The sequence below is a fragment of the Arabidopsis thaliana genome, chromosome 5, assembly GCF_000001735.4.
Source record: "Arabidopsis thaliana chromosome 5, partial sequence".
Classification (NCBI taxonomy): Eukaryota; Viridiplantae; Streptophyta; class Magnoliopsida; order Brassicales; family Brassicaceae; genus Arabidopsis; species Arabidopsis thaliana.
Window position 1 is genome coordinate 13,353,284 of NC_003076.8, and position 25,975 is coordinate 13,379,258.

Sequence of the window (25,975 nt, forward strand, 5' to 3'; positions counted from 1 at the left end):
ATAACTCTGTTTAATCAATAAAAGTGTTTTGTCGAAAAAAAAAATAAAAAATAATTAAGCATATAAATTCACAAAAATAATAACAGATGGACTATAGCCTTTTTATGCAAGAATTCAGGAGGCATAGCATTCCATATTAGAATTCAATAGGTATAGCTTTTGTTTGATCGTATAGAAGGAGGCAGAGCCTACCATATATAACGATCAATTCCGATAAAAGCATAACCTTTTATTTGATCATTAAGGAAGCATAGTCTACCATATATATAACGATCAATTCCGGAAAAGACATAGCTTTTTTATTTTATTTGATCGTGAAGGAGGCAGAGCCTACCACTTGTAACGATCAATCCGGAAAAAGGCATAGTCTTACGAATCACGATGTCTAAAATATTTCTATTCTATAAACATAAACGAATTAAATACCATAAATTTTACTTATCTCATAAACGCTCAAGCGGTAAAGACATCATGCTGATAACGTGTTATAAATCATAAGCAAAAAAAAAATATTATAAAAATAGAAATATGAGAGTGAGAGAGTAGACGAGAAAAAAAATAATTGTTTGCTTTTCATCTTATGTCTTATGATTAACAACGAACAACCATATATATACAAACAAAAGATTTGGTGATGAAGTTTTGTAGCTTGGAGAGAAAGACTTTTAATGGCTAAGTCTTATATAAATAAAATCAAAAACTAGATGGATAATCACTAATGATTATTGTTTATACCAATATGACATTAATGAAGCTCAAAAATTGAAATTTGCGTTTCACATTTGTCATTTGTTTGAACTAGGCAGCTCTAGGGAGTCAAGTGGTTCTGGACACAGAAAAAAAGGCGTTCTCTCTTATTTCTTATCTTCTCAACTTGTTAAAAACCAAAGGTTTTTAGTTGTCAAATTTACTTTAAATATCAATTTGTAAACATATTCTTCGATTACAAATATATAACTTTACCAAAATAGAAGAAACACACACAAAATCAGCCTACACTTGGAACAAATTCATTAGTGAAACGGAAACATATGTGTTACATGAAGCTTGCAGTCTTTGCTTCACAAGTGGTTTATCAGTACCTTCTATTGAAATGCTATTTTAAGTATGCAAAAAATTACAGAGAGAGTATCATCATCCTACCAGCAAGCGATCCCAATTGAAACCATGATCACTACAGCGGGTAACACTGAAAATGGAGATATGCTAGTTCTTGTATATACAGTCGCTGTTAACTCTTACTCTTAGGTGATTCACTTAGGCGGTTTTCAAGAATCAGCTATCATCTTAGGTGATTCGTCTACTGCTTGTTCTTCCTTGTTTCTTGTTGCGTCTTCTTCCACTGGGATCGCATTGCAGTGGATCGTGTGTGACACTGGTTTCTCTAGCTGGAACAGCCTTCAATTTCCACAAGAACAAGGTTAACAAACTAACGGATCATAAGCTTACTTATAAAGCAGTGACTCGTGTTTGGTAATTAGCATTCAAGATGAAACATATAGTTACACTAGTGTTTCCGTTACGACATGGTCTTTCAATGGAGCAGGAGTAAATTCACTTTGAAAACTGGTTTTCAAGTAAATGAGATTTTGCTTACGGATGCTTGCACAAGGTTGGGCACTGAACAGTCAGTGCGTACTTGCAAGTTGATAATTCAGTGATTGAAGTGACCATTGCCCTTGTTTCTGCGCATACAAACCTCACCTGCATAGAGCAATTTCAAGCATAATGAATCATAATTCAATGAGCCCAAATGCAATGTAGTAAACTAGATTACATACCTCGACTTCGCGAGGTGATCCTGTAAGATCACAGGTGGTCCCATTGGTGTATACATGAGAGTGATACCTGCAACCACACCACCATAACAGATTAGCTGAGATATATCTTTCTGCTGCTATAAAGGTTATGTAAAACCTCAGCTTATACCTCTGAGATGCATCAGTTGAAGCATCAGAAACAGTTTGATTAAACGCCGCAGTTGCCTCTGGGTCAAAAGTACCCAAAAAAAACTCTTGAACAATCTGCAGTGGCAGGATACAAGGGCCATACCATTAGATTGTGATTCAATGAAGGATTAAAGAAGAGTAAGAAAAGAGAACCAATAAAAGCCAACCTTGTTTTCATCCTCAACGTGTAGCTGCCGCACATACTTCTGATGACAAAACTCATAAGACCACCAACCCTCTTGCTGCTCAAATCCAGGGAGGGATTAGTTTCAAGAATTTGTTAAATAGGGTCAAAAGAAACCATTTTTGAAATGCTTACCCTAAAAAGACATTTTTCACTAAGTGGTTGAAGCAATTCATCAGGAGTCTTTAGCTTCACCAGTTGCTGTGTTTCCATCATCACAGTACTAATATTTTGCTGACTAGAAGTCCATCCACTCGTCGCTTTTTCCTCTTTCGGTAAGTAACATAAAAACCGATTTCCATGCTTATCCAACATAACCATTGATTCCAGATTATCACCCTATAAAAGCCAATATTAGCGAACCAAAACGCCAAAATCATAGAGGGATCTCTATGTTACAACTATCTCTACTCAATGTAACTCATGTCAAAGTGAAAAATAAGCTTTAAATCAATAGCTTGTGATAAAAAAAAAAGCCAACACTTATCGACCATAACAATAGATTCCAGATTCTCACCCTATACAAAACAATACTAGAGAATCTAAACACCAAAACCACAGAGGATCTCTAACTTAAAACTATCTCTACTCATTGTAACTTAAGATCAAAGTGCAAAATAAGTTTCAAAACTACTATACTCTTATCCATCGTAACCACAGATTCCAGATTACCACCATATAAACAACAATATTAGAGAATAAAAAACACCAAAACAACGGAGGATCTCTATGTTACAACTATCACTAATCATTGTAACTCAGGTCACATGGCAAAAATAAGCTTCAAATCAATCTAAATTGTGATTTAAAAAAGCTAATCTAATCCACCATAACCATAGATTCCAGATTCTAACCCTGTTAGTGACAATCTCTATGTTACAACTATCTCTACTCATAGTAAATCATGTCATAGAGAAAACGTAAGCTTCAAATCTATCTAAAGTGTGACTAATAACAATATTAGAGATCAAACACCAAAATCACAGAGAATCTCTACTATTAATATTCAATTAGTGCAAAAATTAAGCTTTTTGAAATCTATCTTAAGATTGCGTTATTACCGGGTGAAAAGGTGAATCTTCAGGAAGGAACTCAATCTTGTACTTTGGTTCACGATTGTTTCTGCTGAATGTTCCAACTATACATAAAACATTGAATCAAGACAAAACTCGAAATTGATCGGAAAATTATGAGAAGAGAGGAAATGATATAGACCTAGATGAGCTGGGAAGATCTGATCGGACCAGACATGGGAGCTTGAAGACAATGCCACTATTACCAGACATAACAAGATCTGCGTGATTCTCATCTTCTAACCGGTACGAAAAATGTGAGATTGTGAAGGAGAATAGCACCGGACGGTAACAGGCGACGGCGATGTAGACGATGAGGTCGCTCGTCGAGTGTTATTAGCTGCGGTGATGTGACTAATAAGACGGCCACGCAGGACATCCAATTAAAATTCGACACGTAATGTTATAACTCAACAAATCTAATTATCGTGTTACAGTGTCGGGAAAAATTTCATCAAAACCAGGTTTCGTTCAAACCGGTTATCCAATTCATCAAAACTTAAAAGTGGATTTATTTTCTTATTACACTTCTAGAAACAAAAATCAAATGGAAACTATAAAAAAATTCTTTCGAAAATGCAACAATTTTATATAAATGATTTGTAATTTTTTTTTTTTAACGTCTACTTTTATTGATGAAAAATCATATCTAACATAAACAAGAAAAAAATAAGAAGAACTTACAAAAAACCAACTAAGGTTGAAGCAATTTAAAGTTTTAACTTAGTTTTTTCATTGATTTAAATTTCAAACCAATTATGAGTAAAAGTTTAAAGCGAAAGTGCGAAAACGATTTTCCCACGGCTTATTTTATCGTATTTATAAACAAAAGTTTCCATTATGCCTAAACTTACATTAACTAAGTCAGAATTTAAATATTTTTCGTTGTAAATATAGTTTATCAGCTATATTTACAATCTCAAATATATAGCATTATCTACACCCTCATGGTCCTTCCATTGACTGGCAGTCAGGCCCGGCCCATGACATATTTCTAAGAAACATGGGTATTGAGCCACCAAAAGTTTTAAGGTTTTTAGTATCAAAATTATACCTCAAAAATATTTGTTGCCTCATTTTCTAAATTTTTTAGATTTAGTCTCAATTTTTAATTTTTATCTATTTTCTATTGAATACATAGGTTTCATTTTCATAACATTTTAAGATTTGGTCTCAAAAAAAAAAAATTCTTCTATAAACCCATAAAAAAAAAGTTATTTTGAGCCTCATTTTTCACAAGACAGGCACTGCTGGCAGCCTGGCAGCAAATAATTTGGTTCAAATGAAGGATTTCCAAGTATGCCTTTATAGCTTCGGTGACAACTAGACAACGACTTCACCAAAGAGATGGAATTTTGCTATGGGATCTTCAAGTTCCTTACCTTTAATGCAAATTTAACGATGAAACCTCGCAACACATTCTTTGAGTGCACATTCTCTAGTGAAGTATGATCTTAATTCATTTCTAAGGCCCATATTGATCCTCCAAAACTGTTTGTGGATACTGAATAGAGTTACATGGATAAAAGACCTCTGCCAAAACAAAAATGTGACAGTCGAGAAAATAAAATCCAATGAGGTCTTTTAATATTAAATGTTTTTAGGCTTTAGCTATGCCGTTACTATATTCACAAATCAAAATTGGTCCAAAATTTTCATATTATCCTTTTAACTTTATAATCTTAACTAATTTAATAAATTACTATAAATATTATTTTTCCTACCCTAAATATGTCCCCCCTTGCTCACAAAGTCAAAAGACTCATTAATATTTAACGTGAAACAAAATTGAACCTCATTTTAATTGGAAATTCAAATATTCCTAAAATAGTAAAGAATTTCAACTTCTCCTCCGAAGTTTTGGTTAAACAGTTCATTTCAAGAAAAAATAATAAATGAAAATCAACCAAATATCTCGTCGATCACTTGTTTTCTGTTTTGTTTTTCTTTCCTCTAATACAGATTTGATCTTTCTTTCAATGTCTTCCTTCTCTTTTGCATTCCTTTGTTGATCTAACCAACAAACATTGGTTTTGTAAAAAAAAAATGGGAAGCGAAACAATGACCAACTTGTCTCTACAAAAGAAACTCAAATCAAGGTTTTGCATCGCCGGATGTTTTCGTACGACCAATCATCACCACCACGACAACATTCCCGACGACCTACCATCATCCCCGGTCACCACCGAGAAATCTACACAAAGCCCACATGGTGGTGGAATGAAGACCAAATCTCCAAGACTCACTAGGACGTTGTCCAAGTCACATGAAAAATGTAAGAGTCTGATCCATCGAATGGGCGGTGGAGTAGGTGGCGTTGGCGGTCACGGGAAGCATATTCGCCGCCATACTGCTGACTTTCATTACGATCCGTCGAGCTATGCGCTTAACTTTGATAAAGGAGATGAGGATGACAATATCGACCGTTTTCCGCTACGTAACTTCTCCGCTAGGCTGCCTCATTCACCGCCTTCTTCGGCCAAGGCCGCGGATTCTTCGTATACGGTTCAAAACCTTTTGCGGTAAAGAATGAATCACACATTTCTATCTACCAAATAATCTGATGTTTTTAGCAAATGTAAATACAAAAGTTGTTTTGAGAAAAAAAAAAAAAAAAAACTTGTTGTTGATATAATAATAGTTGGGATCGGACAGTGTTTACTATTTGACATGTGCATGCCAATGCTAATGTCGTCGTTTCAAATTTTTTTGTTGATCATAACATAGAGAAATATGAAAGAATTGTAGAAGTTTCATAATGAACTCTTGTACCAGAACCAGAATAGACGATATAGAAAATGTAGTTTTTCATGGTCATGTGTATATTGTAAAGAAGAATGGATGGATGAATTATTCCAAAACTCTGTACATGCATGCCAAAAAGACCACTTGTTAAGTTGAAAAGAAGCAAATCGATCATAGATGAGTAAAAACCACCAGCTTGTAGGTGGAAAGCAATACTAGACGAAATAATTGTTATGAGAAGACACAATAACGATTAGAAAACATCGATCGAGGAAGGCCATGTAACTGAAAATCTCTCGAAAAGTGACTGTAACATCCACTGCCGAGAAGATGTGCACACTTGCGCATATATGTCCACTGCCACTAAAATTGCACTTAAATGTTGGTATTCGAGAGAATCAAATCCAATGAAGCATTTCCACAAAGCAATATGGAATAGGCAGAGGGTTACAATAAAAACTCATTTTTGTCAGTTTTAGAGGATCTCGAAACTTTTGATTGACCTCAGGGAACTCTGGCTTTTCTTATCATGCTTTAATTCATCCACTTTCTTTGTCTTCCCTGCAATCTTGTACTGCAAATCTACACTCACCGCAGCTTATTATCTAAGAACATAGGATATACACACCAGGAAGAGACCTTGTTCTAGTAGACCATGTCTGCTCTGCAACCTCCTCGGCTCCACTCACTAATAAAGGAACATTGTTGCCCTCATAGCGAACAAAGTTCGGTTAAAGCTGTCTCAAAACTTTTACGGATTCTAATTCATCTGGTTTGATTAGGGAGCTCTCACAATTCTACTTCATTTTTTTCATACACAATTTTCTCAATCATAAACGGCATGACCGCAACAAACTGAAACATTTCACACACTAATCCTTCACTCACTAAAAAACACCTGAAATCGTTTCTCTACCCTCATTGGGATTCACCTTTGAAAATCCAGACCACAAACAGGGTTACTCAAACCGTAAACAACGCTCTATCCTAAATTACTTTCTCTGCAGATGATTACAACCCACTAGAAGGTTAGTTCCGGAGGGCAAGTCAAACAACAACAACCTCAATGTTATGATTATATAAGCTCTTCTCTATACTAATCTTTAGCAACCACCAGAGTAGGATTAAATTACAATTTCATTTTCATATAGTAGAAGAAGCAGAAGCATGATTATAAACAAGATTTGACACACACACATATATATATATACGAAGATACGATAATTAAGGCAAAGTTGGAGAGAGTGAAGGATTAGTGACCTTAAGCTCTCCACAGCCACTAATGAAAACCGTCTTCAAAGGTCTATTCCACAAAGATCTCGCGTTTTGAGCTCTCTCGTCTCCAAGAAACTCCGCAAAATCGTTAAACTGTTTAATATTCTCCGACGGCTTATACGTCGGAATCGAAGAAATACTCGTCACTACATCTAATCCTGCAAGTAGAAACTCACCAAATTCAATTCCAAGATTCCTAAAGAGTTCTTAAGAAAAAGCTTAATCTTTTACCTTCAAGAACAGTTCCGAATACAATGTTACCGCCATCGAGCTGCGGAGACGGTCCAGGACCAGTAGTGATTAAGAATTCAACATTTCTATAATCAGGATCGAGTCTAATATCATCATCATCATCATTCTCAGATAAACAAAGAGAAACAACACCAGCACGAGCATGAGGAAGTAAAAAAGCTTTGGAATTAACAACGTCGGTGTTACGAGGTAAGTCTCTGAGTGAATAACCAACCTCCGCCGTATCTCGCCGTCCTCCTCCTTGTCTTCCGGCGAGAAAATACTGACCAGGGAAGATTTTGTGGACAGGTGTGTTTTTGTAAGATGTGGAAGATGAAGTACACATACGTTTGAAAGTTGAGACGGTTATGGGAACGTGACGGCCGTATAATCCGAGAACGACGCGGCCGAGAGGAGTTGAATCGGAGCAAGGTGTGGTGGAGGAGAGTGTCGCGGAGGGATCTGAGCGGAAGTAGGTGGGGCAGAGGGAGAAGTCGAGGAAGACTCGATCGGTTATTGTGATGTCGGGGGAAGGTGGTTTAGCTGGTGGTGGTGGAGTTACGGTGGCGATTGTGGTGGAGAGGAGGAGATTACGACGGGTGAGAATCGGAGGGATGAGGATTGATGATGATGCCATGTTGGATGATGATGATGATGATATCATTGTCTCTATCTCTATATCTTTTCTTCTTTTACTTGCTATGTTCTACGATGTCGTTTTGGACCTTAATAGGTTACTGGGTCGGGCTTGCAGTTTACTATTTTTTTGTTGTCCTCTAAATTTTATTAAAAACCAAAGTAGGATACAAGTTAAAATATATAAATCGGTGGATCAATGGATTGTCTCCAGAAACTCAATCCAAAAGAGGGAAGAAAAAACCCAACAGATATGGGAAAACTAATTTAAATCAAAGAAATCAAACCAAGAGACAAAATTCTAATGAAGGTCAAAAACTATGAGAAAAACAAGATTTAAGCACTAAAAATGAGCAAAAGGATCAGAAACTCTCACCAAACTTTCCTAATGTGAACGTCGGAAGCACCAATAAAATTGGATAGACCTTACATCGAAGTCAAACCAGTAGCAAACCGACAGAGAGAAAATCAAGAGGATGCTAAAACCAGAGACACAAGTACAAACACCATCACACCTCACCAATCGGACGGAGATGGCAAAATGCAATAGGGACAAGGCTTTCAGTTTACTATCTTTATTTAATTCTTTTCATATTTGTTTTTTGAAAAGTATTGCGGTTTTTCTTTTTTACTGTTTCTTTATTATGAAAGAAATATCTTACAAAACCACTGTTCTTGAGACAAAAACTCAAACTGGTTATTCAATCTGACATCAAAGACAACTGAAATAAAAATACATGTTATCTACATGTTATCTACATATATATTTTTGCAACCATTTTTGTAAATAAATCCTCAAGTTGGAACTTATTTACAAGGAATGTCATTAACATTAATTATTATCATTTAAATAATATTCCTAATTATTAGCATTTCCTTATTTAATATATCTCCATCAATTTTAATTACTTTTAAAAAGAAAAAATCTTAGGATTTTATTAAAGATAAATATTATAGTTATTTAAAGTTTCTAAAATGTTTAGAATATTTAACGAAAAACGTTTAGAATATATATAATATATGAAATCTATAAAATTAAATAACCATTTCAAAAGAAAACTTTTTAAATTGATTTGAATTATAATTCTTTTAATAAAAATATTATTAGAACAAAAAAAAAATGTTTAATTTTACCAAACTGGATTAGATGGTGGGACGGATTTTACTATTACGGTTTACTAGAGAAAAAGAAAGAGAATTCTCCAGTTTTACTATTTTACTAGACGAAAAAAGGTATTGCGGTTTACTTTTTTTTTGTTAACAATTCTTTTCATATTTTATTAACCATTTTTATTTTCTTTTGGTTGTCTCATCTCATGCATAAAATATTTCAATTTCTTTTGTACCATATTACAATAGTAGCAAGGTTGAAAATGTTAGAACATGATAATGTTATCAAGGATATAACAAACAAAAGTAGGTAGGCAACCTGAGAAAACAATATTTACGTGCATGATCAAATTGTGGATTAGTGCGGACATTTTATGCTAGTGTACATGTGCCTATTCTAGCATTAACTCGATAAGAAACAAATGAAACAGAAAAACAAGAGAAAATTTTTACTTACACTTTACGATTTCCTCGAGATATGACGAAAATATGGGCCACTCTTTTGGTGAAGACATGTACACCATGTCACCATTTTTATGAGTTCATAAAAGTTCGTGACGAAAGAAACTATATTCTTCTGCTTGGCCGTTAGACATTACTTCGCCCAAATTAATGCTTCTATATTTGTATGCAGGGAAGTAGGCTCCGTTGAAGACAAACTCATATTTGATGTTTCGTTATATTAATCTTTCGAACAATATCCTGAAAAATTATATTTTTTCTCCAAATACCGATCAATGAAAGAACAATAACCAAAAAAAAACATTCTCCTCCAGTATAGCTAATCCAGTAGACGGATTATCTCTGCTAACCTCTATTTGAGCCAAAATTCAAATTGAATGTCAATGATCAGATATTCGGATTGAATGTCATTAGTCATTACCAAATATAACTATAAAATAATTAAATTTATATATTTTTTAAGTCACATAGTAAACAAATATTTTCTCTTAGACGTATGGAATACACAATTTTTTTTTTCTTGGAAAACAATCTTAGCAAGTCGCTCAACAACTCTACATTAGAATGTCAAGAGATTTGGGCAAATGATAGCGTAGTATAATCAAAACAATATGAAGACAGTGGTAACCGAAGAACATAAAATAAGAAGAAATAGCTTGAAGATCATATTACAAAAATTAAAATAAAATTATTTTTCTCGCATTCCAATCCAAATTTCATCTCTCGATGTTACAAACGGTTTATGTATAAATTTACATCATACAAAAAAAACTATAATTACGCTCAAATACATGATTCTGTACAAATTTTATAGAAAAGCCTCCCTACAATTGACCATTATATTACAACATTTGAATTAGTTTCCTTTGATATCCAAGGAAACTCATGAAACCTTTCCAATCACACACCAAACATAATTTGACTCTCTTCGAAACAAACAAATAAAAGACAAAAAATTAATGAATGGGAACTAATAATAGTTCATGCCTTAAATGGGAGAATCAATATCAGACACGGTCGAAGATAACGATGCAAGGGTAGAAATAGACGAAGACGACGAAAGTGACTGGAGGTTAGAGGAAGAAGAAGATGAGGCAAGATGCAGAGCCAAACTGTTTCCTTCACTCCAAGATCGTTGGATAGGGAACATAACGACCTCAGACCTTCCATGACGACAAGGAGTCGCTGAACCTCCACCGCGAGATCTCTCGTGAAGGGCACAACCGCAGTTCTTGTGGTATGGACGTCGTTGGATGGAAGAGTCACAGCTAGAGATGCAACCTTCAAAGATGTTGCGGAATATTCCGTCCATGGATCCGGCAGCCATCACGACAATCTTCTTGATCTTTCTCTTTTTTGTTACGAAGGAGATTTTTTTAAATTCCCCGACGTGAACGAAGAGTGAAACGCGTTTGTGGTTGACGAAGAGAGTTTTCTTTTGTTGTTGTCAAAAAATGAATTCTGATTTTTAGGGTTACTAGAGATTCTTTTTTTATAGCCATGCAGAAATAGTAGTTAAAGGAGGTGGCGATTGTACATGAGAAGCGTGTGAATTATGTGTTAATGCTTTCTTTTCGGGATCTTTTGACCAAACCACCTCTTCTTCTTCTTATTATTATATTTCTTCTTTTCTTCTTTTTACTTTAAAAAAGAATATATATTTTCATATGAGAAATTGTAGTAGATAACCAAAATTTAGGTGGAATTTAATTAGCTAGATCGATATCTAACAATCCATTTTCTAATTTAATTTGGGAATGACTAGTTAAGCGATGAAAATATATTTGTTTGGTTCTGTACGTTCCTTTCATATGAAGAATTTCCCTAATAGTTTAATTTAGACCCCCTTCTTAACTTTTATTTATAGATATGTATAGTCTACTTTTATATAAAATAATAGCATAAAAAAAAAGCTTTATGGTGGCACTTACTTATACTTTAAATTTTTAAAATTTTGAACTCATACAACAAATTATCAAGGTGACAATTTTACTATTTCAAACATTCGGAGTGGCTTTATGCCAACACAAATTAATTTTAACAAAATATATACATTTACATGTTTGATTTGATGGTGATGTGTAGCATTTAAATGTTTGATTTGATGGAATGAATCAAAAGATTTCTTTTACAAGTTTTTTTAGCACTTGTCCGAAGTCATTTTTTAGTCGCCTCGTTTTTCTATTAAAATTATGAAAGCGGAATACTTGGAGGGTTGAAATAATAAACTAGCAGAAAACAAAAATATCTCTAGGAACTAAAACCCTATAAAAGAGAAGCAGAAGATTAATACTAAAAAGGCCAAAGAAATACAATGATAGAAGAGGGAAACCACAAATGAACAATACAAGAATCAAAAACTGAAAAACTCGTGACATAACAAGCCAAGCAAGGAAACCCATCTCCAAGAGATCTTTTGATAGTACATATCGAAGATGTCCACATACAACCATCGATAATCAAATTCTCCTCTAAAGATGCCAAGCTGCGTAAACGTAACGGAACTTGTATGCTAATCTTCATAGCCTAGCTAGCAAAACAGAACCACTCATAATTCCTCATACTTTCTTCCAAATGCGGCGATGTCATTGTTGGGGTTGGATTCCCCCAGAGACCGAGCTGAATAGAAGCAACGAGCACCTCGACAGGCTTGGCCCCCGATGAAGGGAGAACCCTCGAGAGCTGATCAAAGGCTCCGGTGCTATTTCCTTAAGCACGCCCCGAACCGGAAAAAGAAATACTTCGACAGAACACCACCACCAGGATGCTGCGGAAGACAGCAAACGGTTCGGGTGTTTTTCCTGTAAACACACTCCGAGCCAGAAAGAGTGTTTCGGGTTCGAAAGGGGATCTCTTTGGTTTCCCCCGAGCCAAACTTGGGAGAATCTCGAGGTTAAGATATCACCTCGGGGATAACTAATTCATCTTCCATCACGCCCCGAGCCACAATATTTTACGACCCAAAAAGTTCTTCGGAGCGCCATCAAGTCCAAATCTTGTCCGAGGCAAAGATTTAAAAAATTCAAATCGAAGTGTTATTATTTTCGGAAAACCCGAAAATGATATCAAAGGATCTCCGAAGACGTATATAATTTTTTTTCTGAACTATTAAAATTATTAATGAAAAAAACCTCGAATATGAAATTATAATGAGAAAATTCCTTCGTTTAAAACTACCTGACATATCTAGCTTAATTGATATTTTTGTTTTTATTTGATAGGAAATGACAGATATTGTTTCTTTAGACTTTAAATATTGCGGTGTTTATTTTAATGAATTAAAATCACTAATCGCAATTTAAAATTTGATATATATATATATATATATATATATATATATATATATATATATAAAATAGAGCCGTTTTTGTGCTTATCTTTTCAAAAACATTACCAACTCTTGTTTATTTTTTGGCTGGTTAATAATTTTTGCATTTGGAAAAAGATCATTTTTGTTAATAATTTAAATGGAAATTGGATATAAAGGAAATCCAGAACAATTTTTATCCATATATACCTTTTTTGTAAATTGGTAAGATGGGTTTTTATAAAAATTTAAACCCAAATCTACCCTATTTTCTCTCAAAAGTAATTGAAAAAAATAAAGCTTCCTAATTTATTTACAAACCTAAAACAGGAATCAAAAATGACTAAACCTATTCGCCGCCGTTTGACTCCCCCGTTCTTGCATCTCTTCTTCCTACTTTCACATCCAATTCAGCCCTCCAAGCTTCAACATAAATAAAGACGAATTCATATGTTAGACCGGTTTAATTTTCTTAAGTTTCAAAACAAGACTAAGAGAAGACGACGGAGTCTCTAGCTGCAATGGCTTAGATGTTAACGCAAGATACAATCCGGGAAATATGCTTTCTCAACGCTGATTTGATGTTATTGATCAGTGATCACATTAAATCCACGAGCTGAATTGCGGTTTGGGGCCGCGTTTTGTTCTCCTCTGAAGCTTGACGTATCGTCTAGCAGAATCGAATCGTCACATCCCTATATGTAAGTATGAAAACGTTTAGAAGTAAAGAAGCAAAATAACCATTATACTAAGTTTCTTGAAATGCAAGGAAAACAAAAGAGGTGAAAGAAAAAAATGTTATGCTGACAAGGTTAATTTTTTTGCAGAGTTTGATATATAAGTCATTTTGGTCCTTTTTTTTAAGTTTGAGAGATCCAAAAGGAAGTCACTTTGAAGTCAAAGTCACATGAGTTTTTTCTAGAGTTACCGAATTACATCTTCTGAAGTTTATATACTACAAAACGACTACCAAAAGCGACAATCATCGTAGTCGTCTTCTTGTGCGACTATTTTACAACTATTTTACGACAACGACGTAACTAGTCGTTGAGTAGTCGTTCAATAGCGACTAACAAATTGTGTCAGAACATAATCGTTAATTAACGAGTATTTGATGCCTATGATATTGAATAGAGATTATAGTCGCCAATTGACGACTACATTTCCGACTTAATTCTTTTGTCGCTTATTTGGCGACTATAATACGACTACTCTCTTTTGTCGTCATGTAGTCGCCTAATTGTCGTATAATACATTTGAAAAATACGTTTTTTGCATTCCCGGGTAGGTACACCTAATTATGTTACGACTACAACCTGTAGTCGTTTAATAGTCATAAAGAATCGTCTATATAATGAAAATTCACCACACTCTTTATTCATCAATAAAACAAAACAACATCAAAAGAAAAAAAAGAGAAAAAACGATTTGAAAGAAAAAAATAAAAGTTTAGTTTATTGTATAATGGCGGGAAACTACAATCATGGCGGTAGTGGCGGTTTCTATCGGGATTGGATGTACAAGAGATTTGATATAGTGACGGGGAATTTGTCAACTGAATACGTCGTAGAAGTTGAGGAATTCATGACATTCGCTAATAGCCAGCCTATAGTACAGTGTGTAAGAATGAAAAATACATCATCTCGGGTAGAAGAGTTAGTAGTCATTTGTTTAATTAAGGATTTGTTTGGCATAAACATGGAGAAAAACTGAATATGGATATAAGAACGAGTTACATGGATATGACGTATTTTAGTGAGAATCATGAAGAACTGGTTAATGAATATTTTTCATTTTGTTATTTAATTGTATTTTTCCTCATCTAACCAAATCAAATTTGACTCGAAATTAAACCAAAATTCCAACCCCTAATTATGATTAAGAGAGAAAATTGGCAAATTTAGTGAAACTAATAATTATTTTTTATATGTTCTAATACCAAAATTTTCCTTTTTTTTTTTTTTCATATGTTCTTTCTAATGTTATATTTTCCATATTTATTTCTATTTTATAAATATCTTAATTTCTTAATGATATTATTTATATTTTCTACTAACAAAATTTTAAAGTTTTTGTTTTTCCACGTGTTATTTTTTTTAAGTTTTCATTTTTTCTTCTTTAAATATTGCTTTTTCCTTTTCATAAATATCTTAATATTAAAAATTATTAGAACTTCAAAAATTAAACTAATGAAATTCATAAAAATTAATTAGCAATATACCTAACCGTGATTGGTTTCTACTAACAAAATTTTACATTCTTTGTTTTTCCATATGTTTGTTTTTTAAAAAAGTTTACATTTCTTTTTGTTCTATATATTGTTTTATTTTCTTTTCAAAAGTATTTTTAAATTAAAATTATTAGAATTTAAAAATGTAAACTAACGTAATAGCTAAAATGTCATCAAATGACATATCCAACCGCAATTGGTCGTTTAAATTCTTATGTGTACGCCTCTAGAAGCTTACATCCTTAACTTTGAATTAGTATATACTCTCTCTGTTCTTTTTTATTTGAGTTTCTAGGAAAACAATTTGTTTCAAAAAGATTGAATTTTTTAGGTTTTCTATGCAATATTTATTAGTTATTATTGATGAATTGTAAACGTTAATAAAAAAGATCGAATATCATAGGTTTAAAGTTATAGGAAATTGTAAAACACAACAAAATAATATATTTAAAATCAACTTTAATATGTGTGTTTTTTCTAAACAATCAAATAAAAAAGGAACAAAGGGAGTATTTGAAAATTTTAACATATATATGGGCAATTTAACACTTTTTTGTAATTGGAATTTAGCATATAATTTTAGTCATTGATGATTATCTTAGGTTGGGAATGAGATCACTATTTTAGAATTAAGAAATTTTCTTGATGTTAATTTTTTTTTAATATAAATTATGTCATCATATCCAACATAAAAGTTATTTTATAACAATGATCAAACGGATTATGTTGCAAAATAGCATAGCAGCTTCATAAAAACAATTAATGGTTTTTACATTCAATTTTAGGTTCGATGTGGAGAAAGTCACAACTCACAACATTCATAACCACTAACAATAATCTATTTATTTTTTTCCACCAAATATTATACTCAAGACATTGATGCATGGTATTTCTCCGCCGTAAACTTCTCCGTCAAGAAGACTCAGCTTTCCTGATATGTGACATATACTTTAGGGTTTCAAATTATAGCCACCAGCACTACAAAAAAACAAAAGATTTGCGAGGGAACTTAGCGAGGGATAACGTGCCTCGCAAATTTACTATGGTTTTGCGAGATACATGCGAGGGCGGACTCACATATCGCAAAACCCTCGCAAAATTGGCGAGTAATATATTCCTCATAATTTGTGAGGAACTTACGAGTACCATAATCGGTCGCACTTTTTGCGACGGATTTGCGAGCCAGTCTCTAGTTCGGTGAACACGTTTTAAGAAAATTGGTGTGTCTATAGATAGAAAACGTAAGAAATGCAAAAATCATAAATCAAAATCAAATACATTATATAAAAAAACTTCTTAAAGAAGTAACTAGAAAGATTGTTTGAGTTCACCTGATCTATCTTCTAGAAGGATCATCGGATCATCATGAAAACCCAACTACATTGCTAGAATTCATGTTATATATTGGAAAGAGGTTTACCTCCTTGCTTCTATGGTACAATCCTCTTCCCGCGGGTGGAAGCTGTGGGTTCGAGCCCTGTCAGTCCCGGCGGATTCAATACATCAACTCCCCTTATCGTTCATATACTCTATTGTGTCTGAAACTTATGGATTACATTGGTGCAAATCCAATCAACTCCAAAGTATTTTTGTCCCAACAATTAAGAATTGTTTTCCCCTACTTGAAAAAGCTTGTACAGTTTAGGAAGGGGTTTTGATTGATCAAACAGAAGAATCTACAGGCTTATTTTAAAATTTATTTTAATATTGTCTTAAAAGCTTATTTTAAAAAACTACTTAAAATAGTACTTCTTAAACTTCTTAAATCAAAACATAAACCCTAAACCTTTTCACTGAGCTCAAACATGCTTAAGCCAAGTTATACACATTGATCTAGAAAACAAAGAACTAGAAGACATCAATGACGATTCTAAAAGAATAATTGGACGAAGTCGAAAAGTCTGATGACCAAGTAGACTCTAATGATGATAACAAACCTTATAATGATTCCGAAAATGAATCTAGATAAATGTTTATTATTGTATTTTCTTTTTTTTAAAACAAAATCTAACAAATCGATTATTCAATTCCTACGAAGTAACAAAAAAAGTGCAAAGTTCAAATTAATTAAATTTTAATTATAAATTGATTTTGATTATAATTTCTATTTCATTTATTTAGGTAAACAATATTAGTGTAATCCTCTAATTTCGAGTTTTACCATCTAATTTCGAATTTTTATCGTTTTGTTATTAGTAATGTGCGAGGGATTTGCTAGGTTTCCTCGCCATTCCGTCGGAGTAGGTGACGCGTTTTAATTGGTTTTTCTTCCGCTCCTTGCAAACTCCTAACAAATTTGCAAGGGATTTGCGAAGAAGATTTTTTCTATATATGCAAACTTAACCGCCTCTACCGTCTCTTCCATCTCCAAGGTAATCTTCAGACAAATAAGGGTGTTGTTTGGACCCTAATCTCTCAATTCTCTCGATTATCTCTCTAATTATATATATGGTTTCTTTATTTTTCGATTCTTAATTAGGGTTTTTGTTTCTTTGTTTTTGTCTTCTCAGCTCTCAATCCCTAATCTCCGATTCTCTCCGCCCTCGAACCCTAACTCTCCCTTCTCTGATTCTCACCGCCTCTACAGTCTCTTCCATCTCCAAGGTAAAATCTTCAGACAAAAGGTTTTGTTTGGACCCTAATCTCTCCGTTCTCTCGATTATCTATCTAGTTCTAGCTAGTATTTCTTTATTATTTGATTCTTAATTAGGGTTTTGTTTCTTAGATTTTGTTCTATTCATTTTGAAACAACCCGACCCATTTGTTTTTTTTAAAAAAATATAATTAAATATTCCCATAAATACTTAATTAAACCAACTAATAAAGCAACATTTAAACCGCAAGTAAAAAATACTATTGAATGAATAAATAAACAATTCAACCAACAAAAACCAAGTATGATTAACAATCCTAACACAACTCTAACCGGGTTCCAATAACCAAAACACAAAAATAAATCAAACGAGTTCCGAAATCATCCTCTCTTCCTTGCCATGATTCCACGATCACACTTTATCTTTACCTGCACCAAAAAAGAAATAGATGCGTAAGTATTATCACAAATACTTAGCGAGGCAATCCTCCTATCTACGAGCTATACACATAAGCAATTAAAAGGGTATAATCACAAATACAACATAAACAAACCAGTCACTGAACAATTCACCCAAAAACACATTCACCACACCTACATATCATCACACAAAACAAATCATACAACCCAATCGCTCAGATAAGCTCATGGTCACGCCCTCACCTTATCAAATTGATTCTAACAACAATTAAACCCAGGAGAGACTCTCCTTGCGTCTGAAACAGTCCAGAAACGTCGTACAATAAGTCACAACCAAAAGAAAGAGATGCGTAAGTATTATCACAAATACTTAGTGAGGCGATCCTCCCATCTACGAGCTATACACACAAGCAATTAAAAGGGTATAATCATAAATACAACATAAACAAACCAGTCATTGAACAATTCACCCAAAAACACATTCACCACACCTACATATCATCACACAAAACAAATCATACAACCCAATCGCTCAGATAAGCTCATGGTCACGCATTCACCTTAACAAATTGATTCTAACAACAATTAAACCCATGAGAGACTCTCCTTGCGTCTGAAACAGTCCAGAAACATTCTACAATAAGTTACAACCAAAAAGCAACCTTGAAGCATATTGTACATGAAAATCAGAAATAAACAGTCTCAAAGACGAAACCCTAACATACAAACCAACCATTAATTATCAAATCCGTCCGGTGAAACGCTAGCCTTAGACGTCAGCGTCCTACACAATCTCGTGCCGATCTGAAACTAGACGAAACCACGATCTCAGTTACAATCCCCGCTGGTCCTAATTTGCGTATGAGAAAACGTGTCTCACAAAACCGCGAATAACTCAACCATTTTTAATCCAAATCCACTTCTGTAAACTGGAGAATAACGATACAAGACTTGGGAATAACTCTACCAAATTTCGTTACCTTTGACAACGATTTGATATGTCGAAATCGTTTTCTCCCAAACCCTAACGATTCTGGTTCTTCTCCTTCTCTCTCTTTTTCTCCTTTATAAAACGAAAAGTGGCTAACTAAAGCCCTAATTTTGAGTTTTCTTTTTTTATAGGCACACTCTAGAGTTTCCAATTAATCCAACCGATTAAACCGGACGATTTAAATACAAATCCTAACCGATATTCCGGTTCACGGGCGTTACAATTCTCCCCCACTAACATAGATTCGTCCTCGAATCTAGCTTCACCCTTCCACTCCAATAAACTCCGTGCAACCATCACTACGGTCTGCACACCCTCCAACAAGACCCCCTCTAGGTCTCTCTATCCAGTCAGTATACTCAGATTTACTAGTCATTATTGCTCACAACTCACTCTCCACTCTCAAACCGCAATCTTCGAGCATAAACTGTCACTCTCAGGCCTCGGCCTACGGCATCTCGGGTATCACACGTATTATCTTCCCCACTCAAAGTCAAACCCTGAGTTGTGTCGGCTCACTCTCAACCACAAAGTCATCGAGTTACGATAAAGCGTGCTCTCGGATCGTCATCCGAAGCCACCGTACCCCTCACACTCTAAAGACACCAAGTCTCTCGAGTTACCGGTACCTCAGGAGCATACCCCGCTCCTCACAAGTTGTTGGGACCCTCATGTCCCTCGAGCAACAATACTAAACGCTTCCGAGCATATCTCCAGACTCTCTCATGGATTCGCGTAAGACACCTTTATGCCTCACCATCCATCATATCCCCTTGGGAACATCCTTATGACCAACTCTCGGCCATCTCGTAAACACACCTCTCTCTAAGGTTGTTTACTCAAACTTTCCAAAAATAGACAAGTCCTTTTTGGGAAACTTTCCATTCTTGGAAACCGCACAACACATTCTTTAACAACACAACTCAAGTCAAATATAATAAAAAAATACTTATCTTATAAATCATCAAATGTCATGATCGTTACAACGCCAAACTAAAGAGAAATAAGAACAACAACTCAAAAGCTCAAAAACTCAACAACACTAAAACTGGAAACCAAGGATAGGCAAACTCATGCAGCAACCTGCTTCTCAAACCACTTCTTGAACCTTGCCTTCATCCTCGCCTCTGGCTCCCAAGTCTCCTCTGTCACACCATCGCAGTCCCATAGGACTTTGATCAAAGGAATCTTTTTCCGTCAAAGTTCCTTGATCCTCCTCTCGAGAACCCTCACTGGTCTCGCCTCCAAAGTCATGTTTGGATGAAAATCCTCTGGAATCTTAGCCAACACCTCATCATCCTTGTGAAGAAATTTCCTCAGCATCGACACATGAAAGACCTTGTGAAACGCACGCATAACATCTGGCAACTCTAACTTGTATGCCACTGGTCCTACCCTGTCAACAATCCTGAACGGACCCATGTACCTCGGACTCAACTTAGTCTCTGAGATAGACCTGTTTGGACCTCACAACATGACTATCTTGAGATACACTCTGTCCCCAACCTCAAAGTCAAGCTCTCTCCTCCTCTTGTCAACATAACTCTGCTGTCGATCTTGAGCTTCCTTCATGTTCAGCTTAAGAACCCGGATCCTCTCCGTGATCTCCTGAACATAATCTGTACCATATATGCTCCTCTTCCCCACGTGGGTCCAGCATAACGGTGTCCTGCATGGCCTCCCGTACAACGCCTCAAAAGGAGCCATCCCAATACTCGCCTGATAGCTGTTGTTATAAGCAAACTCTACCAGACTCAAGTGATCCGCCCAATGACCTCCCCAATCCAAGACACACATCCACAACATATCCTCAAGCGTCTGGATAGTCCTCTCAGATTGCCCATCTGTCTGAGGATGATAAGCCGTGCTCATCTCCACCTTAGTGCCCATCTCTGCCTAAAAGGCTCTCCAAAACGCAGAAGTAAACTTGGAATCCCTGTCTGATACAATACTCACAGATACTCAATGCAACTTCACGATCTCGCTCACATATTTTTTAGCCAACACCGCCGCTCCATTAGTTTTTCTGATGGCCAGAAAATGTGCTGACTTAGTCAGACGGTCCACGATCACCCAAATAACATGTTTGGTTCGCGACACAGGCAACCCAGCCACGAAATCCATCATGATAAAATCCCACTTCCACTCAGGAATGGGTAAATTCTGCAACAGGCCACCTGGCACCTGATGCTCAGCCTTAACTAACTGGCAAACATCGCACTCTACGACCCAATTAGCTACATCCCTCTTCATCGCGACCCACTGATAGTACCGCTTGAGGTCCCGGTACATCTTAGTCGCTCCTGGAGAATGGAAAACATGCTCGCATGAGCCTCACTCAAGATTTCCCATCGCAACTCCTCATCCTTAGGCACACAAACTCGCCCATGCACAAGGATAGTCCCATTAGCTGCGAACTAATACTCAGAGCCCTCTGCCTTAGAAGCCGCAATCAACCCCTCATCCTTCTCCTGAGCCAACCGAACTCTACTCAAAAAATCTGCTCGATCCACAACTTCCAATCCCAATGGCTCCCGTGCCACAACACACAACCGCAAAGCACCAATCTCACTCACCAAGGCCTCAACACTCTGCCCTGGAGCCGCACCCACATGCTTACGGCTCAACGCCTCTACAACCACATTAGCCTTACAAGGATGGTAGGCTATCTCCAGATCATAATCAACCACCAATTCCATCCATCGCCTCTGCCTCAGGTTCAGCTGGCTAAGTGAAGATATACTTCAAACTCTTATGATCCGTGAACACCTGCACTTTCCCGCCATAAAGATAAGACCTCCAAATCTTTAAGGCAAAGATCACCGCAACCATCTCCAAATCATGAGTAGGATAGTTGTCCTCATGCTTCCTCAACTGCCGCGATGCATAGGCAATAACCTTTCCACCCTGCATCAAAACACAACCCAAACCAACTCTTGAGGTATCAGTATACACCATGTAAGGCTCTCCATGCTCTGACAATGCTAACACTGGTGTACCGATCAACATCTCCTTCAGGCTCACGAAACCCTCTTCGCACTCCGGTTACCACACAAAAGGAACATCCTTCCCTGTCAGCGTAGTCATCTGTTGTGTCATACTCGCAAACCCCTTGACGAACCTCTTGTAATACCCTGCCAACCCAAGAAAACTCCTGATCTCAGTGGCATTCGTCGGTCTAGGCCAGTCTCTGATAACCTCAATCTTCTCCGGATCCACTGAAACTCCTTCTACAGAAATAATGTGACCCAGAAAACTCATCTCTCTCTGCCAAAAACTGCACTTGCTCAACTTAGCGAACAGCTTCTGCTCCCGCAACTTCTCCATCAACCTTATGAACGTTGTAGGTGCATTAGTCAAACCGAAAGGCATCACCACAAACTCAAAATATCCATATCCCATCATGAAAGCAGTCTTGCGAACATCTGCCTCCGCTATCGGGATATGGTGATAACCCGACGTCAAATCGATTTTTGAGAAACAAGTAGCACCCCTCAACTGATCCAACAACTCATCGATCCTTGGCAAAGGGTACTTGTTCTTCACGGTGACCCGGTTCAACTCCTGGTAGTCAATATATAAGCGGAAACTCTTGTCCTTCTTCTTCACAAATAACACTGGCGCTCCCCAAGGTGAAGTACTAAGACGAATGAATCCCTTACCCAACAAATCCTCTAGCTGCTTCTTCAGCTCTGCCATCTCTGCTGGAGTCATCCTCTAGGGTGCCTTAGACAACGGCGCTGTCCCTTGTTCCAACTCAATCGTGAAAGGATCAAACAGTGATGGTGGTAATCCCTGCAATGATTGAAACACATCCTCGAACTCCTGAACAACCCAAATGTCGCTCAGTGCAGCCTGCCCCACAGACTCCGACATAGATATCGTCACCAGGTAAGCCTCGCAGCCCTTCTCGATCATTTTCTCTACCTGCACTGCTGAGATGACGAGACTCCCTAAGGTAGGTCTCACTCCCTGATAAACCAACCTCCCTTCTGGCCGCTCAAAAGAAACTCTCCCACGGTGGCAATCAAGATGTACTCTGTAATGATCCAACCAATCCATTCCCAAAATAACATCATAGAACTCTACATGGCTGATAATCATATCTGCTGGCATCGACTCTCTTGCAATTTGAATATCCACACCCTTAGCTCTCCCTAGAACCGTTAGAAACTGCCCTCTAGCAACCTTGACGGCTCCAAACTGCTCACCAAGATCCCCACGGATGTTGCCGCGCGAGGCACTCTCCGGAGTAATGAAGCAATGCGATGCTCCAGAGTCAAACAAAACATGGGCCTCTACATCGCCCACTAATAAGGTCCCTACACAAACCTCATGTGCTAAGAACCCTAACATTCATCACAAAACAATGATATCTAAAAAAAACAGAAATAATTCACAAAGTCTGAGTCTCAGAAATCATACCAGTGATCGCTCTGTTGCTGGTACCACGTATCTCACGCGTAGTGCTGCTGCAATATGTGCTAACTGCTGCATATTTTGCTGCACTCCCTGCTGCACCTGCACTCCCTGCTGCACCTACGCTCCCTTCTGCACCGCCGGCTGTACTACTGCCACTACCATCCGCTGCAGCTTAGGACAATTCGGCCTGAGATGTCCCCTCTCTCTACAGTGGTAGCACTCCCTCGTCTCAGCTCGCTGCGTGCAATCCGCTACCTTGTGGACAAGGCCTTCACAAGAAAAACATCCTCCACGACTACCCTGTCCAGTTCTGGAAGGATGGTCCCACTTCCTCTTATGCCCCTGCGCAGGCTTGCCGCCCTTGCTAGGTGCCACGTGCTGCTGAGTCTTCTTCGGCTGTACCGCTAGACTCACTGTCTTTACCTCAGCAGCCGTCTCCACTAGTGCCGCCTTCTTGGCGTACTGCGACACTCTACACCGCAACCTCAGATCCGGTCGAAGTCCCCTCAAGAACTTCCTCAACTGGGGCTGGTCATCTTCCATGCCCCGATCCGTATACATCAAGAATCAGTTAATCTCTCGGTCATACTCCCAAACCGACCGCTCACCCTGTGTCAGCTCAAGAAAACGAGCCTCTATACGGTCGAGCGCTTCCTGCGGAAAGTACTTGGCATTAAACTCAGCCACAAAATCTGCCTAAGATATATCTGCTGGCCTTCTCATGGCAGTCACATCCACCACCACAAATGTGCACCCCCTCTACAAAATGCACTGTCAGATCCACCCGATACTCCACCGGGCATCGGCTCGAACTGAAGTTCCGCTCAACCCGCGATCGCCAACTGTCGGCGTCCTCAGAACTAGTACCACCAGTAAAATACCCAGTGCTAATCCACTGCAACTGCTCCATCATCCTCAAATAAGATGGAACCTCCTCAGCAACCACAGCCCTCTTCTGCACCTCCGCCACTCGTGGCGCAACTGGAGCCTGCATTGGTACCACACCTGGTAACCGCTCCAACAACTGTCTAAACAGGCTCGCCAAACCAACTTCTGGAACTTGGACTCCTCCGACTGCGGCACCCATCACTCCTGGGTCCTCAGCACCAACGGCATGCACACCAGCACCGACACCAGCTCCACTAGCCCCCACTCCGGCTGTACCAGCTATATCGGCACCAAGACCGTCTCCAGCCCCAGACTCCACAAACTCAGGCTGCGAACCCACACTCTGCTCAACTGTGGTCATCACTCTCGCCGGTACCCTCGAAGACTCGTCCTTTACCGCGACCACGACCACGACCACGAACTCCAGCTTCTCTAACCATTTGCGCTACTCAAGAACAAAAGGCTAAGAAACTAGAACAAACAAATATATCACAAACAACTTACCGTGGAATCTCATTTAAGGCTTGGAGAAGATGATGCTAGGACTGCAACAACACACAATTGACTAAACACTCCATAATCAATCCTCAGTATGCTAACACCCTAGCTATCCCACATCAATCATCAGGAAAATAATTCATCAATTAATTTTTTCTATACATCTTAGAAACGTGATCGCTTTGATACCAAATTGAAATAACCCGACACGTTTTTTTATATAAAAAAATATAATTAAATATTCTCATAAATACTTAACCAACCAATAAAGCAACAATTAAACTGCAAGTTAAAATTACTATTTAATGAACAAATAAATAATTCAACCAACAAAAACCAAGTATGACTAACAATCCTAACACAACCCTAACCGGGTTCCAATAACCAAAACACAAAAAGAAATTAAACGAGTTCCTAGATCATCTTCTCTTCCTTGATATGATTCCACGATCACACTTTATCTTTACCTGCAGCAAAAAGAAAGAGATGCGTAAGTATTATCACAAATACTTAGTGAGGCGATCCTCCCATCTACGAGGTATACACACAAGCAATTAAAAGGGTATAATCACAAATACAACATAAACAAACCAGTCATTGAATAAGTCACCCAAAAACACATTCACCACACCGACATATCATCACACAAAACAAATCATACAACCCAATCGCTCAGATAAGCTCATGGTCACGCACTCACCTTAACAAATTGGTTCTAACAACAATTAAACCCAGAAGAGACTCTCCTTGCATCTGAAACAGTCCAGAAACGTCCTACAATAAGTCACAACCAAAAGCAACCTTGAAGAAAACAGGACATGAAAAACAGAAACAAACAGTCTCAAAGACGAAACCCTAATATACAAACCAACCGTTAATTATCAAATCTGTCCGGTGAAACACTAGCTTTAGACATCACAAAGCGTCCCACAAAATCGCGTGCCGATCGGAAACTAGACGA

The 25,975-nt window shown here is 37.1% G+C and overlaps 4 protein-coding genes and 2 pseudogenes across 8 annotated transcripts; 1 reads left to right on the forward strand and 5 right to left on the reverse strand.

Annotated features, from left to right (window-relative positions):
- Window positions 1–872: 872 nt before the first annotated feature.
- On the reverse strand, window positions 873–3,601 carry OS9 (ER lectin-like protein). The gene is made up of 8 exons (NM_122899.3): window positions 3,349–3,601; window positions 3,195–3,271; window positions 2,269–2,472; window positions 2,117–2,191; window positions 1,930–2,024; window positions 1,782–1,848; window positions 1,598–1,704; window positions 873–1,398 (listed from the first exon to the last, which is right to left on the reverse strand). The coding sequence occupies exons 1-8, from the start codon at window positions 3,440–3,442 to the stop codon at window positions 1,269–1,271; spliced, it is 849 nt and encodes a 282-aa protein (NP_568525.1). The 5' UTR covers window positions 3,443–3,601; the 3' UTR covers window positions 873–1,268.
- Window positions 3,602–5,086: 1,485 nt separating this feature from the next.
- On the forward strand, window positions 5,087–6,053 carry AT5G35090 (uncharacterized protein). Its single transcript, NM_122900.2, has one exon. It carries the CDS (start codon window positions 5,253–5,255, stop codon window positions 5,730–5,732), a length of 480 nt encoding a protein of 159 aa, NP_198359.1. The 5' UTR covers window positions 5,087–5,252; the 3' UTR covers window positions 5,733–6,053.
- A 165-nt stretch (window positions 6,054–6,218) lies between these two features.
- AT5G35100 (Cyclophilin-like peptidyl-prolyl cis-trans isomerase family protein) lies at window positions 6,219–8,622 on the reverse strand. Of its 3 annotated transcripts, none has more exons than NM_001344094.1 (3): window positions 8,470–8,488; window positions 7,458–8,233; window positions 6,927–7,384 (listed from the first exon to the last, which is right to left on the reverse strand). In NM_001344094.1, exons 2-3 carry the CDS (start codon window positions 8,119–8,121, stop codon window positions 7,176–7,178), a joined length of 873 nt encoding a protein of 290 aa, NP_001330066.1. In that variant the 5' UTR covers window positions 8,122–8,233; window positions 8,470–8,488; the 3' UTR covers window positions 6,927–7,175. The 3 variants fall into 3 exon arrangements, with proteins under 3 accessions (NP_198360.3, NP_001330066.1, NP_001078636.1); NM_001085167.1 differs by lacking the exon at window positions 8,470–8,488 and having other exon boundaries at window positions 7,000–7,384; window positions 7,458–7,584; window positions 7,693–8,107; NM_122901.4 differs by having other exon boundaries at window positions 6,219–7,384; window positions 7,458–8,622.
- A 1,621-nt stretch (window positions 8,623–10,243) lies between these two features.
- On the reverse strand, window positions 10,244–11,128 carry AT5G35110 (uncharacterized protein). Its single transcript, NM_001344095.1, has one exon. The coding sequence runs from the start codon at window positions 10,990–10,992 to the stop codon at window positions 10,654–10,656; it is 339 nt and encodes a 112-aa protein (NP_001318673.1). The 5' UTR covers window positions 10,993–11,128; the 3' UTR covers window positions 10,244–10,653.
- Window positions 11,129–12,788: 1,660 nt separating this feature from the next.
- AT5G35111 lies at window positions 12,789–13,958 on the reverse strand (annotated as a pseudogene). Its single transcript has one exon.
- Window positions 13,959–20,295: 6,337 nt separating this feature from the next.
- AT5G35113 lies at window positions 20,296–24,956 on the reverse strand (annotated as a pseudogene; the record flags this gene model as incomplete). Its single annotated transcript has 1 exon — window positions 20,296–24,956.
- Window positions 24,957–25,975: the final 1,019 nt, after the last annotated feature.

Bases quoted from the DNA above. Each gene is read 5' to 3' on its own strand.
- AT5G35100 (NM_122901.4), bottom strand. From the start codon at position 8,121: ATGATATCATCATCATCATCATCCAACATGGCATCATCATCAATCCTC. The intron at 7,385-7,457 runs GTAAAAGATTAA...TTCTACTTGCAG, and splicing joins ATTCGGAACTGTTCTTGAAG to GATTAGATGTAGTGACGAGT.
- AT5G35090 (NM_122900.2), top strand. From the start codon at position 5,253: ATGGGAAGCGAAACAATGACCAACTTGTCTCTACAAAAGAAACTCAAA.
- AT5G35110 (NM_001344095.1), bottom strand. From the start codon at position 10,992: ATGGCTGCCGGATCCATGGACGGAATATTCCGCAACATCTTTGAAGGT.
- OS9 (NM_122899.3), bottom strand. From the start codon at position 3,442: ATGAGAATCACGCAGATCTTGTTATGTCTGGTAATAGTGGCATTGTCT. The intron at 2,473-3,194 runs GTAATAACGCAA...TGGCTTTTATAG, and splicing joins AAGATTCACCTTTTCACCCG to GGTGATAATCTGGAATCAAT. The intron at 1,399-1,597 runs GTAAGCAAAATC...TGGAAATTGAAG, and splicing joins CCAACCTTGTGCAAGCATCC to GCTGTTCCAGCTAGAGAAAC.